General features: G+C 35.2%; 1 protein-coding gene across 1 annotated transcript in view; it reads left to right on the top strand.

Annotated features, from left to right (window-relative positions):
• Nucleotides 1–13,989, top strand: part of LOC140137696 (transcriptional enhancer factor TEF-1-like) — a 90,717-nt gene that overhangs the window by 60,879 nt on the left and 15,849 nt on the right. The window contains 6 exon segments of the mRNA XM_072159451.1: nt 1,231–1,274; nt 3,174–3,360; nt 5,034–5,204; nt 6,956–7,017; nt 11,373–11,454; nt 12,996–13,148. Of these exon segments, the coding sequence (XP_072015552.1) occupies nt 1,231–1,274; nt 3,174–3,360; nt 5,034–5,204; nt 6,956–7,017; nt 11,373–11,454; nt 12,996–13,148 (699 nt within the window).

Consider the following 13,989-nt stretch of genomic DNA (forward strand, 5'->3'; position numbering starts at 1 on the left):
ATGTAATCTGCTTGTTCGCACAATATTTTACAAAACTTTCTTTGGATATTTCTGGTATTTCTTTGGTATAAAAACAAATAATGGATTACAGGTGTGCAATGACTAGGCTCTTTCGACTGGCATCACTCAGCTTTCATTTAAGACAAACTATAGAAAAATACTTGTCATATATTGGAATAATTCCTATTATTGTGTGTTTGCACCCACTTGACATTTAATTTCAATAGTTTATCCCACTTTGGTGGGTGAGCAATGTAAATATCAGCGATGGGTTGCAATCAAAATAAAAAAGAGTTATGAAACTGGGATGGATTACTTTCAGACTCAATATAAATGTGGTGTTGGATTGCTGATATTGATAGCGAGCAATAAACAAAATTAGGGTATTGTGCTAGGAGTTTAAAAATAAAGCTGACAGCTAAAGACAAGCTTTTATGAAATGTGAAGCCTTTGCTAGGGTAAATGACACCCAAAGGAAAAGAATCATCTGCTCTTCCTTGGCAGATTCGGCTTTGGTGGTAGAACAATAGAGTAGGAACCTGATGGTCCTGGGCTCAAATTGGGGATTACTGGTTATGTGCACTACTTGAATGTGGTATGAAGTTTCAATGTGATTACCAGGTTAAGGATATTCGTTTTTGATGATCCTATGGACCTGCCTCTCTCCCCTTCCTTCTCCACCCATCTCCATCTCCAAAATAACCTTAATGAGGCTGTAAATTGTTGGAAGTGAAAGGACATGATCTTGTCTTGGTATACATTACCATTTGTATCATGGTCACTCATATCCAAGCTAAGTAACTGTTGACATTAAAAGGACTCTGATAATCAGGTTATCAAGTCTAACATTTATTTATCAAGTCTAACATTTAGTAGTAGTATTTACTATTTATTTAGAGCAAGTATCATCACAAATTTGATTTAATCCAAAATATAAATTTAGCTTTCATATTTCTGCGATGATGTTACTTTTGATGTGTGGGCAGACACAACCGCATCCATTATGGTATTAGTGTATTGTGTATTTTGTGCAATGCTTAACACACTTTTTGAAGTCAGTTTGACTTGTATCCTTAATCTCAAAGGTTAAGCTAGGCTATGCTTTAACAACATATTGTATTGCATAGCTGGATTATTGCATAGTGAGATCAAATACTCCTTGTGTATGAATTAACCCAGTTGTATCCATGTTTAGTTTTTGAATGTTTTTTATTCTTTTTATTCCTGCAGCAGCTGTGGCAACCAGGCCTTCCACAACCAGGAACCTCACAAGAGTAAGTGAAGGACGAAATCCAAATCAACTAAATAACTGAGCAATGTCAAATTGGAAGATGAAATTGTATCTGGGCTGTGCAATAAATAATTAATCTGTCCCCAGGGATAGAGGGGTGGGGATCAGTTTTGGCAGGGCAAAAGGGGGGAGAAATCAATTTACGGCAGGTCGAAAGGGGGACAGGAGATTTTTGGTGAGTCAAAAGGGGTTGGCAAGAGATTTGGCCCACTATGGAGGTTGGGCCAGGGGTGTGAGAGACAAGATTTTAATATGTTTCCAGATTTTTTTTCCCAACTTGTGTACAAAAGTATGTATGGTTTAAATAATTTCAGATATTTTTAGCTGTTCAGACCCTCCGTTCTCCAAAAACAGATATTTTTTCAAAGACACAATCTTAGGCCTGAGTAGGGCCTACCTTTTAAATAAAAAAAAGGCAGAGGGTGGAGGGGCAAGCAAATTTTTGGCCTTCCATTTCGAAATTGACCACCCTGGGGAACAGATAATTATCGCAAAGCCTTTTACAAATTGTCACACAACCAGTTTGTCATTTTGGATGTTGAATGTATGGATGCATTCTACATGTCTCATGTCACAGAGTATAGTCCAGTAGAATGTAATATGCATTTTACATGCTTTTTCTTCTAACACTGTTTCGCCTTTGGCCAGCTCGGCGCAAACGCCCTCAATCAAATCATAATCGACTTTGCTAGACACTTGCTGTATCAATGAGTTTTGATGATCAGAGTGCATGATTTGATCAGATTTCAAGATTCACTTGTTTCAAGTCAGTGTTGATCATTTGAATCAAAATATTTTTCAGTGGGTCTTTTTAACAGGTTGTAGAGCTTTGCAGGTGAGGATTCTGGTAGTCTTGCCATTTTTTTTCTCCGACCAAATTTGCTTTTCAACCAGTTCTCTGATATTTGTACAGTGCATGGCAAGAAAACCGTACTTACTTTATACGGGCCCTTATAGAAAACAGTAACATTATTTTATGTGGCTAGCAGTAATCCGAGCCTAAAGCAACAAATGCATGCCCCGTGTGAATCATGTTATTTAAAGCGCAGTCAGATATAGAGCTCTTTAACCTTTAAAAAAACATGTTTACTTGACACAATTAGGGTGTTACATTTAGGGTGATACTGTTCATTTGTTACAGTCCGATTAGGCAGTAATAAACCAGATCTGTGTGGTGTAGGCCTTGCATATTTCGTTCTTGTAACACATTTGGGTGTTTTTTTTAATCCAGAATTTTTTTTATTTATACATAAATGTGCTGCACAAACTCATAATTATGATCATCAATAATCATCTCTCATCAATCAGTACGTGCAATTTCAGGCATATTTTGGGATAAATCCCATCCTAAAAAAATAACACTTTGATTTTCAGACCACCTTGTTTGATTGTTCCCCCTCAGAACATCGAAAGCTTAATATGATATCTATCACTTTTTGCACTGGTTCTTATTAAAAAGTCAGATCAAGCAGTGTTTGTTTGTTTGAGTGTTTGTTTATTTTTTCATAACCCTGGACAAGTGTCACTTTGGCATGGTCAAACTGTACAAAAATGAAATTACCTACATACATGTACCATATTTGTTCCATTAACCGCCCATGACCGTATAAGCGCCCAACCAGCGACTTTACTACATGTACATGATCTCCCATCATTATGTACAGGAATCAACTGCACATAAACATGGAACCATCTATACAATTAAAATCAATATTTTGGGCCAGTTTTTACGTTTGCAATTAGGTAAACAATGTCAAAAATAAGTGCCCACCCAAAATGACGTTATTAAGCACCCTGGGCGGTTAATGGAATGAATATGGTACATGTAAGTCATAATCCTGCCGCTGTCATGTGCGTATTTTGTTTTTCCTTTTTCAAGTAGTGTTAAACCATTTGCGGCAACGGCCGTAGCACAATACCCAGGCGGCACAACAGTAGCGGAAACGTATGGCAGTGCGGCAGGTCCTCCGGGGGCACCCCCAGCATGGGAAGGGAGGTCTATCGGTACACAGAAACTAAGACTAGTGGAGTTCCAAGCATTCCTAGAACAACAGAGGGATGCTGATAATGTGAGTTTTTGTTGCCATGGCGACAATTGGATTGAAACTAATCAGTTTTGTGTAACTGTCTAGGTTTTTTCAAGTTCTTTCCTTTGTTTGCATTGAACGGTCCATTTCTTGTATAAAAACAACGGAATATGAATATTTCATAACACTTGGAAATCAGGCTTTGTAAATTTGTAATAAGGAATATTTTGAGCCAGCAACACATGTATGTAGATACAATATATGATGAGTGACAATGGGAAGTTGGAATGCGTTGGTCTTTTCCCTACCCGAAAAGAAAATATTTGTTTAATTTCATATTTTCTTTTGGTCTGACTCAAACTGCCATTGGAATTGTTCAGAAAAAAATTGTTCATGAAATCAATTTATGTGAAATTAATTCATTTTTAGATACAGTGTATATTTCCAGTCATTGCACATACACACACTGGTTTGTAAATAAGATTATCAAGTTTGCATCTCAATGTAATTCATAATTTCATTTACATTGTAAGGCTTCTTCAGAGATTTTCTGGGCAAAATATTTCATCTAACTGCTTCAAATGATCAATTATTTATATATGCCAATTTGATCACATCAAAATCATGTCTAGTTGCGTAAAACATGTAAATAATCCGCTCTGATTGTTTACATAATTTGCTATCCTCGATATCTGCTGCTAGGTCCGTAGCACACCAAATACAAATTTTATGTCCTTTGCTTGTGCGATAAGAAGAAACAATGTTATACCAAAAAAGTGTTTGTTTGCCCTTTGCGACCGACTCAAAAACACAAAAATCTCAGGTCACTTTTTTTTTTTTTGAAACTCATAAAATTGCATAATTTTTGCAGGTTTCATCCCAAAAGTGTAATAATAATTTCTAAGAAATATTTTGGGTGTACAGTAACTAAAAATACAATCAAAACACCACATCATCAGGTGCTCAATTGCTTTATGCTGTAAGAATAGCTTTATGCTGTAAGATGTGGTTTCACTTTCCATGCGAAAATGGGGTAGTGGAAGTGCTCATGGGGAAAAATAAAAGGGATCAACCTACATGTACCAACACTTCAAATTTTTGTCTGTTATGGGCAAACAAACACTTTTTTGTCCTTATAAAATTACAAACATTCTATCTTCATTTTGATGTGTGATTTAATCTTTATCAGATAGCTTTCATGTTTGCCAATTGTCCACTTCAGTAGCACATCGTTGCTTGTTCCAAAATGCAAAAATCTGAATTTTGATGAATTTTAGTGTGTTCTTGTTTTGCAAGTCACTGATAATCCGTTTAACCCCATGGGCACTGCTGTCTTTCTTACGGAGCTACTGATTTGTTAATTACATGATATAATCATCTCAGTAACCAATCAAAATAAAGCTTTTAGATCTCTTGGTACTTTTACTTTATTCCCTGTCAGCCCTACTGACTATTCTTATCATATCTCTGATTGGCTAAATATATGATATAGTCCTCATTGTAACCAATCAAAGTAGTTTTTAGAGGCCGGTAACTTGGCCGGTAGTGCCGATAGGGTTAAGCTGATGTTGTCCTTAATTTTTGTCTGGATGATGTCAATCCAAAACCAGCATGATTTGTACAACTTCTGTACATCCAATGTTATAATATTAATCCAATATTACTTGCACATATTTCAACGATCCATCCTTGATTTTCTTCCCCGCATCCAACAGTATAACAAACACTTGTTCGTCCACCTTGGTTCCAACGTTAGCTACTCAGACCCGTTACTTGAAGCTGTCGATGTGAGGCAGATATACGACAAATTCCCAGAGAAGAAGGGTGGCTTAAAAGAACTCTACGATAAAGGACCACCAGAAGCTTTCTTCCTTGTTAAATTTTGGGTAAGTTGACATTGAAGAAGGGTATTAGAGGCAAAAATTGGCTTTTTCCTCCCCGTTACAGACTGATTTTTTTTTATCCCCCCTTTTTAGGATGCAAATTTTGTTTTGATCCCCCTATATTTTCCACCCACCAAAGTATTTATGAACACTCCCTAATAAACAAAACATATTCCAGGCCTATACTTTCACTGGGTTATAAGGACAAATTTGATGCATTTTCTCCTGATTTTGATAGGGAAATTAGGAGGATGAGGCCAAAATCTGGTTACGCACCTGTAAGTTGTTTTGTAGCTTGTGGGAATGCAAGGGGAAAAGTGCACTCTCATATGTTCTGTAGCTGAACTGATTGGGCTATGTTCTCTTCTGCATTGTTAATGATCAGTACCCAAGACATTATTGTCATTGTACTGCAGACTTCCAGAACAATGGTTTATTGAACAAATGCACTAGTGCATTGATGGGTATCATATTGTCAGATCAGTAGTCAAGATTTAACTTACTGAAGTTGAAATTAATGTATACTGTATTAGTGGGAAATTTCTTGTTGGGTTAATTGTTTGCGCTCATCTAAACTTGCAGGAAATTAGGTGCCTTTTAAAATTATAATCTATGTAGAAACTTAAAATGGCAAACTGAAAAGCACACATTTTTGGTATTTTTTCTACATGCAAAAAAAAAAAAAATATAATTGGGTGAAATTTCTACTTTAATAGTCAATGATAATAAGATTATGAGCTTGTGGCCATCAGATTTCTAGGTTGATGATGAAGGGCTTATGATTTGAGATATTGAGGTTAAATTGTCTTGTCTTATCAGTGGTCAAATTGAGGTCAATTCTTACTTCAGAAAGTTCCTGCAATCTTATTGGTTTTTACCTGTGTTATATGACATGATATAACATTGTTCAGCGCATCGATGCGATACGCGTACACACAGAACCAATTGGAGGCGCATAACAACAATAGGACTGATCAATTATAAGCCCTAAGTAATTCCTTAAGTGTCCGATTTAATTTGATTAAGATTTTGTACTTAAGATTAATATTTTTATTTGAATTGAAGTGTTTAAGAATCAGAATGCAGGTATTGTTTTTAGCCGCTGTTGTGCGTCTAATATCTCATATAATATGGTGATTGGTGACATGATTGATTTTAAGCTTCCCCTTGTTGTTTTATGCCAAATATAAGATAGAAATCAAGGTTAAGTGTCGATAATGTTACTATTAACACTGTATGGCTAATTAAGAATTCATTTCTTTGACACAAATATTTATTTAATTTGTGCTAGCCCCATCTATATTATGTGTCAGTGGCACTGGGATGGTCCAAGGTAACCATCACCGAAGCAAACACGGCGTGTGGTTTGAGAACCAGTGAAATTATATTGTTGGGTGTTTAATTCAAACTTATGATTTGAATAAGATACAAATATTTTATACAACTTATCATCTCTCCACCTTTTCAAATGCAGATTAATATACCTTCAATTCCACTGACAAATTCACTTTTTAGTAATTAATACTATATCCGTTTCATACACTTCTAATAAAATATTTCAAATCATCTCAACTTTCCAATTCTCGTGTAAAATATGCGAGTTACAAGATTGAAATTTGAGCAATAAGAGCATTTCATTCTTTCGCTCCTTGAAACTGATAGTGCTCAAGTTTCGAAATCTTGTGTCAAAATTTGCAAGTTAAGCGTAGTTAATAAGGTCTCGTGTTTCGCCTCTTTTGTCTCGTCTTTCACAGGCTGACCTAAACACAAACGTTTCCGATGACAACCAGTCGGTATTCTACGGGGTTACAAGTCAGTAAGTACATTGTTTATAGTCTGCCGGACACTACTTACCAAGCAATCTTCATCCAACAGAAGATCAGAAATAGGATTTGTATTTCCAAATTATTGCAAAACGAATATCCATCTGTATTCTTCAAAAGTTGTTGGCTGTCTCATAAAGTTCTCATTTTCTGTTATTTTATCTAGTGAAGTAGCAATTTTAAACTATTTGTTACTACAAGAAGCCAATTTATTCATATTTAAACATTTTCTGATATACGATGAAGGTGTTTGCCTCTGATAGATATGTGTAGTGTCTTCAAAATCAAGTAAATTAGTTTTGTATTATGTATTATTATTTCAAGGTGTTTTTTAAAGCGGAGATAAGGATGGTATTAGAGTATCATTTCCTGCTAGAAGTGACGACAATGAAGAAAATATACATATTTCATCTCAAACTAGTATAAAATCACTCTGATATTGATAAAGTATAAATCAGCTGTAGAAACTAAGTATATAGTTGAATAATTGGTTATTGAACTTGAACAAAAAGAAGTTGTGATTTGCAAAATGTACTCACAGTCCAAATAAATGAATAAAAATAGATTGGATGAGCCAAGTACTTTTCCATACCCAAAATATGTATCAAATACATACCAAGGGGTATGGTGCAACAACGCCCTATCTGCAAAGCTGCTCTATAGATATTTGTCAATTTCTGCATTCTATATTGTACACATACACATCTTATGACACCTGGCAGCTATTGCAGATTGAGCCGCCTTGCACACACCCTAGATATTTAGAACACATCCTTGGGTATATCTAGTATTAATCCAGTTGTTGGATTGAGTAGGACAAATCAAATTACATTCATAACCCAGAATTGCTGTTAACCCACAACAGCTAATCCTACCCAAGAACAGCATTGTTTAATAATTGCAATCATTTTTGCAGCCATAGATTTTCACCCTAAATTAATCCATGAACAAATGAAAAATAATATTTTTGTCTTGAGAGAATGTATTCTTGCATACAAAACACTGACTGGGTTTTTAGGTCACTGCACATGCTACCATAAAAATAAGTATCATTGCCATGTCTCATGATGTCTGTCAGAAGTTTATGAAGCACCTGTTCCCATTTGTCATATAATTGGCCTATACTTTGATCTGCAATAAATAAGCAAGCCTCAAAATGATGCTAATTGGTGTAGAATATTGGATTGAGGTGCAGATGGCATACTTGCAACAGTCTCAGTGCAAGCAGTGTTTGAGGTGTGCATAAGTGGTTTTGTGCATAAGAGTCCAAATAGTTTTCTTTAACTGCAAAACAAGCAAGTAAAATTCATATTGTGTCATGACCAGAATTTGTATATATTTTTTAGGCAAACTTGTGTTTCTGAATAAATAAGCAAGCCTCAAAATGATGCTAATTGGTGTAGAATATTGGATTGAGGTGCAGATGGCATACTTGCAACAGTCTCAGTGCAAGCAGTGTTTGAGGTGTGCATAAGTGGTTTTGTGCATAAGAGTCCAAATAGTTTTCTTTAACTGCAAAACAAGCAAGTAAAATTCATATTGTGTCATGACCAGAATTTGTATATATTTTTTAGGCAAACTTGTGTTTCTGAATATTTTTCGTAAGGTTGCAAGCCCTTTTACACATCAAGTTGGAACAGTGACAATTATGTAATGTTGACATTCATAGTGGCAAATATATGCGAGGTTTATATTATCACATCCTTTGCTGTCAAATTCTGAATGGTAATTTAAAACACTGAAAACATTTTCAACCAAATGAATTATATTATTATAACTTAACTATTGCAAGTGTACATAAAAATGAGCATGTTAAAAGATTACAAGTTTTCAGCAAGGTTCTTCAGTTGTCTGCCAATTTGACGCAGTTTATGGCGTGTAATGAAGTGGGGACCTGATTGGCTAATTGAATCACATCATGATCACATCAGCACCTCATTCGCTGGTCAAGTTGCGTAGCATCGCGTGACCTACAATCCCCGAAATATGTCTTGAAACGTTAAAGCGCCTTTAGGGAAAATAAGTCCCCCCACTCCCCGTGCAATGTTGAAACGCAGTAAATGTGTTCAGCGTGTCTCGAAAGTGTCGCAACACTGAATGATGGGGGGGGGGGGGAGGGAAAAGTGTTAATTGATGGCCCAGCTTTCTTCTAATTCCAAATATTGAACATTTTTATCCACATTAAAAATACACTTTTGATTTCATTCAAGATGCCTAAAGCGTTTCAACAACATATTTCGGGGATTGTCTGAGGCAATCGCTAAAATTAACATCTGATTTTAATCTTTTGGCTATAACTTTAAAACTACTTGATAGAATCACTCCAAATTTTCAATGAATATTAGTTAGTGCATAAGCTATGATGTGGGTATAAAATAAAACAACTAATTGTATCAATTTTGACTATATCGCCCTGCACTACAAGCAGGTTGCACCCATCACCTGTGTATGTCTACAATCATAGATTGAACACAGTAGCGCTCTTTTCAAACATACTAATCTTACAGATGTGAGTGATCAGCATGATATAGTTCAATGCATAGGTATCGCGTGAACGCTGTAGTGCAGGGCAATATAGTCAAAAAACGACCATGATATAGTTCAATGTATAGGTACCGCATGAAAAAATGTCCATGACTATATTTATTAATAGATAGGCTATGGTGTGGGCACAAAATACAACAACTCATCTTTTATTTAGGTAGTGGTCAAATAATTCTTTTGTACTCCATCCATTTGCATATCTTCTGGAGCGTGCATATAGAGGAGATGATTTGAACTAATGACCTTATGTGCAAGCACTCTATAAGTAAAATACTTATGAAACGTATGAAACTTGAACGTGTGTGGGTGTGTGTGTGTGGGGGGGTATCTTACAATTGCTATAGTGCCCATATTCATGACCTTTAAAGATGCCCGGATCTATGTGTGTCTTTATTACAATTAAAAAAAACCAATCAATTATCATGCCATAGATAAATTAGGGTTTTAAAACTTATTTTCGTGTTTCACAATGTCAATAAGTCACACACAAAAAAAGAAAGAAAAAAAAAGGTGAAACTGTTGGGGCTCGAACCACTAGCCTTTCGTTTCACCGTCTGAAGTACTATCCATTACACCACGCTGTCATCTGGAAATAATTTCGGATTCCGTGATATATGGGTGCGCATTGCATTCTCGTGATTATGAAAATGGTAAACCTCGACAGACGATTTACATTTGCTAAAATCCGTAAAATGTAAATAATGTTAGAGCTAACAAAACTGTAAATAGTAAAATTAGATGTAGTTTTTAACAAGCTTTCAAACAAAACACTTTACAAATAAAAGTTGACACCAAATCGGCCTAAATTATGAATTTTGTCAACGGTTTACCATTTCTAAATTAAAGAAACTCATTGTATTAATATTCAGTATTAGACTATGGTAAACCGTCAAATCACTATGTGATTCAATGGGACGATTTACAATCGCACTTTACCATTTCAAGCAAATAAAATGATCAATTTTCAAGATATCTCTGCATGAGTAGGCCTACTTCATGAGCGTACTAATGCGATTTTTTTTATTGGTTCGCTTTTGTTTTGTTTTTTGCTTTGGGGAGGGCGTTGGTCTGAAAAAAAGGTGAAAAGGTCGTTTTTTGACTATATTGCCCTGCACTGTAGCGCTCACGTGATACCTATGCATTGAACTATATCATGCTGATCACTCACATCTGTAAGATTAGTATGTTTGAAAAGAGCGCTATTGTATTCAATCTATGATTGTAGACATACACAGGTGATGGGTGCAACCTGCTTGTAGTGCAGGGCGATATAGTCAAAATTGATACAATTAGTTGTTTTATTTTATATCCACATCATAGCTTATGCATTAACTAATATTCATTGAAAATTTGGAGTAATTCTATCAAGTAGTTTTAAAGTTACAGCCAAAAGTTTAAAATCAGATGTTAATTTTAGCGATTGCCTCAGACAATCCCGAAATATGTCTTGAAACGTTAAAGCGTCTTTAGGGGAAAATAAGTCCCCCCCACTCCCCCGTGCAATGTTGAAACGTGTAAATGTGTTCAGCGTGTCTCGAAAGTGTCGCAACACTGAATGATGGGGGGGGGGGAGGGAAAAGTGTTAATTGATGGCCCAGCTTTCTTCTAATTCCAAATATTGAACATTTTTATCCACATTAAAAATACACTTTTGATTTCATTCAAGATGCCTAAAGCGTTTCAACAACATATTTCGGGGATTGTAGTTCCTTTTACGCGATAATCATACAGAGCAGACAGACACCACTGAAGGAATTTGCTGAATACTATAGTTAAACTAATTTACTTCTCTACTTTCCCTTAGATATGAAAGTCCAGATAATATGACGATAACATGTTCAACCAAAGTGTGCTCGTTTGGCAAGCAAGTTGTGGAAAAAGTTGAGGTAAGTCCATTCTTTCTAATTAAGTTCAATATGGGATGGAGATTTGCATCAATGAACCATACTAAAAATTCCTAACACAAAAGTAGCTATGTCTGACGGTGATGGTGGATTTGGCTCCCCCCTCCCCTTCAGTTGCTCCCATCAGAGCAAAAATCACTGAAATTACACTATTTGGGGTAAAAATTGCTGCATTTGTGGCACATTTTCAGAATTTTGCTGCCTGCAAAAACCTTTCTGGTTCATTCTCCCACCCTCGAAAAACATTCTGGTGCTGCAACTGAGCTACATTCAGGCAATTAAAAATGTAATTCTTTACTGCCTCGTCATTTTCAAATATTGTTTTATGGTCCTTATCATGTATGTATGTATCACTAGTCATGCATTATTTAATTTGCAAAGAGTGGAATCTTGCTGTTAAATAAAAAATAAACTAGGTTTGATCGATATATATAGGAGGAAAAAATCGGGTTCTAAAGATAAAGACAATGATACTCATTCCATGTAATAAAATACTACATTGAAAACATTTGTTGTAAGCATTTTGCCCTAAGTTAATCATTGCTAATAGCGGCAATATAAGACATAAAGGTGTACTTGTATAGTTTCAGCGACTTCTTACATAAGAATAGGGGTTAGAAAAGTAGAGAGATGAGATGCTGCAGCAGGCACATAATGACATTGAATGGCCTTAGGTAAATTAAACTCTTCATCTCTGTGATTGCACCATTGGTTCCTTGAAAATATCAGCTCCAAGAAACACCGATTCTCAAAAAAAAAAGATTTTCTTTAAAATTCCACTAAACATCAAAAAGTAGCATTTAAAAAAAAATACAAATGGAATGTTTCCCACGCAAATTTGTATGTCCCTATTCATAGCTAACCTTGCAGTTATAACACTTTCACTATATATACATAATGTGCTGTCCTGATTTTGTGTTCTCTTTTACATAATAAAGTGTTATCTATCCATCCAGTGCAGCTAGCATAATCTGTCGTCAGATTATGCGTTTCTGTGTCTCATCAAGCTGTGTGCCCAATACAAATATTTGATCAGACCAAATGTGTTTGTTTGTATCCATCTTGTCCAGACAGTGGAGCAAGTAGATTTTGAGAACGGACAATTGAAAGTGTGTTATTATGTCTCGCTTTTTTAAATGGAAGATTATGAGATTCAATGCGAGATTAAGGAATAAGTCATTTCTGAAAATGCTGCTTGTTGTTGTTATTGTTGTGTTTAGATATTCCAAATAGAGTAATACAAAATAATTATCAAAATAAAAAAAGGGGACAAACCCTGACAATTGGACTGCAAAAAACCCAAAACAAAGTGGGCCAAAAATGCAATAAAAAAATTGCATAGCACACAGCTTTCAGACTAAATGTTTATGAGACAATTTTTTGGCCAAATAAGCTTACAAATATGTTTATCTAGTTTGTTTGGGTCTTATTCTTTTCCAAAGTGCATCCAAGACTGTGAGACTGATGAGTTTTAAATCAGTGATTTATGTTTTTTCTCTCTTATCTTGTCTCTCCTGCTACAGACGGAATATGCAAGGTTTGAGAATGGTCGGTTTGTGTACAGGATTCACCGGTCACCGATGTGCGAATACATGATCAACTTTATCCACAAACTCAAGCACCTGCCCGAGAAATATATGATGAATAGTGTACTGGAAAACTTCACTATACTACAGGTGAGGATTGGTATTTATGCAGTTTTGTATCCATGTATGCATACTCTTGTATTTTAGATTGTACATTGCAGTTATTACAAGTGAGGACACTAGTGTGTTGTAAGAGATATTTAATGTTCACTCAGCTACATATTGTATAATATCAGGCAAGTTTTTCATTATATAAGTAGAAGCAGTTATTATTTTTTATTTTTTTTAAACTGAAAATATTTCAAGGGCTGCATTGTACAAACCAATGAAATTTGGTAACAAGTTACAACATAAATTATTTATTTCATAAAAAAAATGAATTAGTGCCATTAATTAGGATTTGTAATTGATAATAAGACCTATTTTCTATAACATGCGAATAAGGTAGCAACAAGTTAAATTGCAACACATCGAAGTATGTACTAGTACTTCCATGGTCTAAGATACTACTACTGTCTGTTCAATTAGCTTAGATTCTTGTATTTTTAAGATATTTGAAAAAATAAAAAATTGTGGCCAAAGTCATCAAAGAAAAGGGTTAGCACAGCCTTAGACCCAACATGATTTATACTTTTCAAATTCCAAAGTTCAATTTGAAACCCTGTCTTTTCCTGCGATATTTTTATAACAAGCCGTAGAACGTCGGGTATCATAAACTTTTTTTAATCAATCCATTTAGTGCAGTGGGGACGATTGTCATAATAATTAGCTGTGCTGAGATAGTATTTATTCGACCATCCGCATCAGGAAGTATTGTCAAGGATCATTTAAATTGGTATTGTCCAGCACTAAATAGCTATAGGCCTATTTTTGTGTTGAAACCTTGCTGTTGAAACATTACGTTATTATAAAAATGTGAAGATGAACTAAG

Source organism: Amphiura filiformis, chromosome 17 (assembly GCF_039555335.1).
Source record: "Amphiura filiformis chromosome 17, Afil_fr2py, whole genome shotgun sequence".
Lineage (NCBI taxonomy): Eukaryota > Metazoa > Echinodermata > Ophiuroidea > Amphilepidida > Amphiuridae > Amphiura > Amphiura filiformis.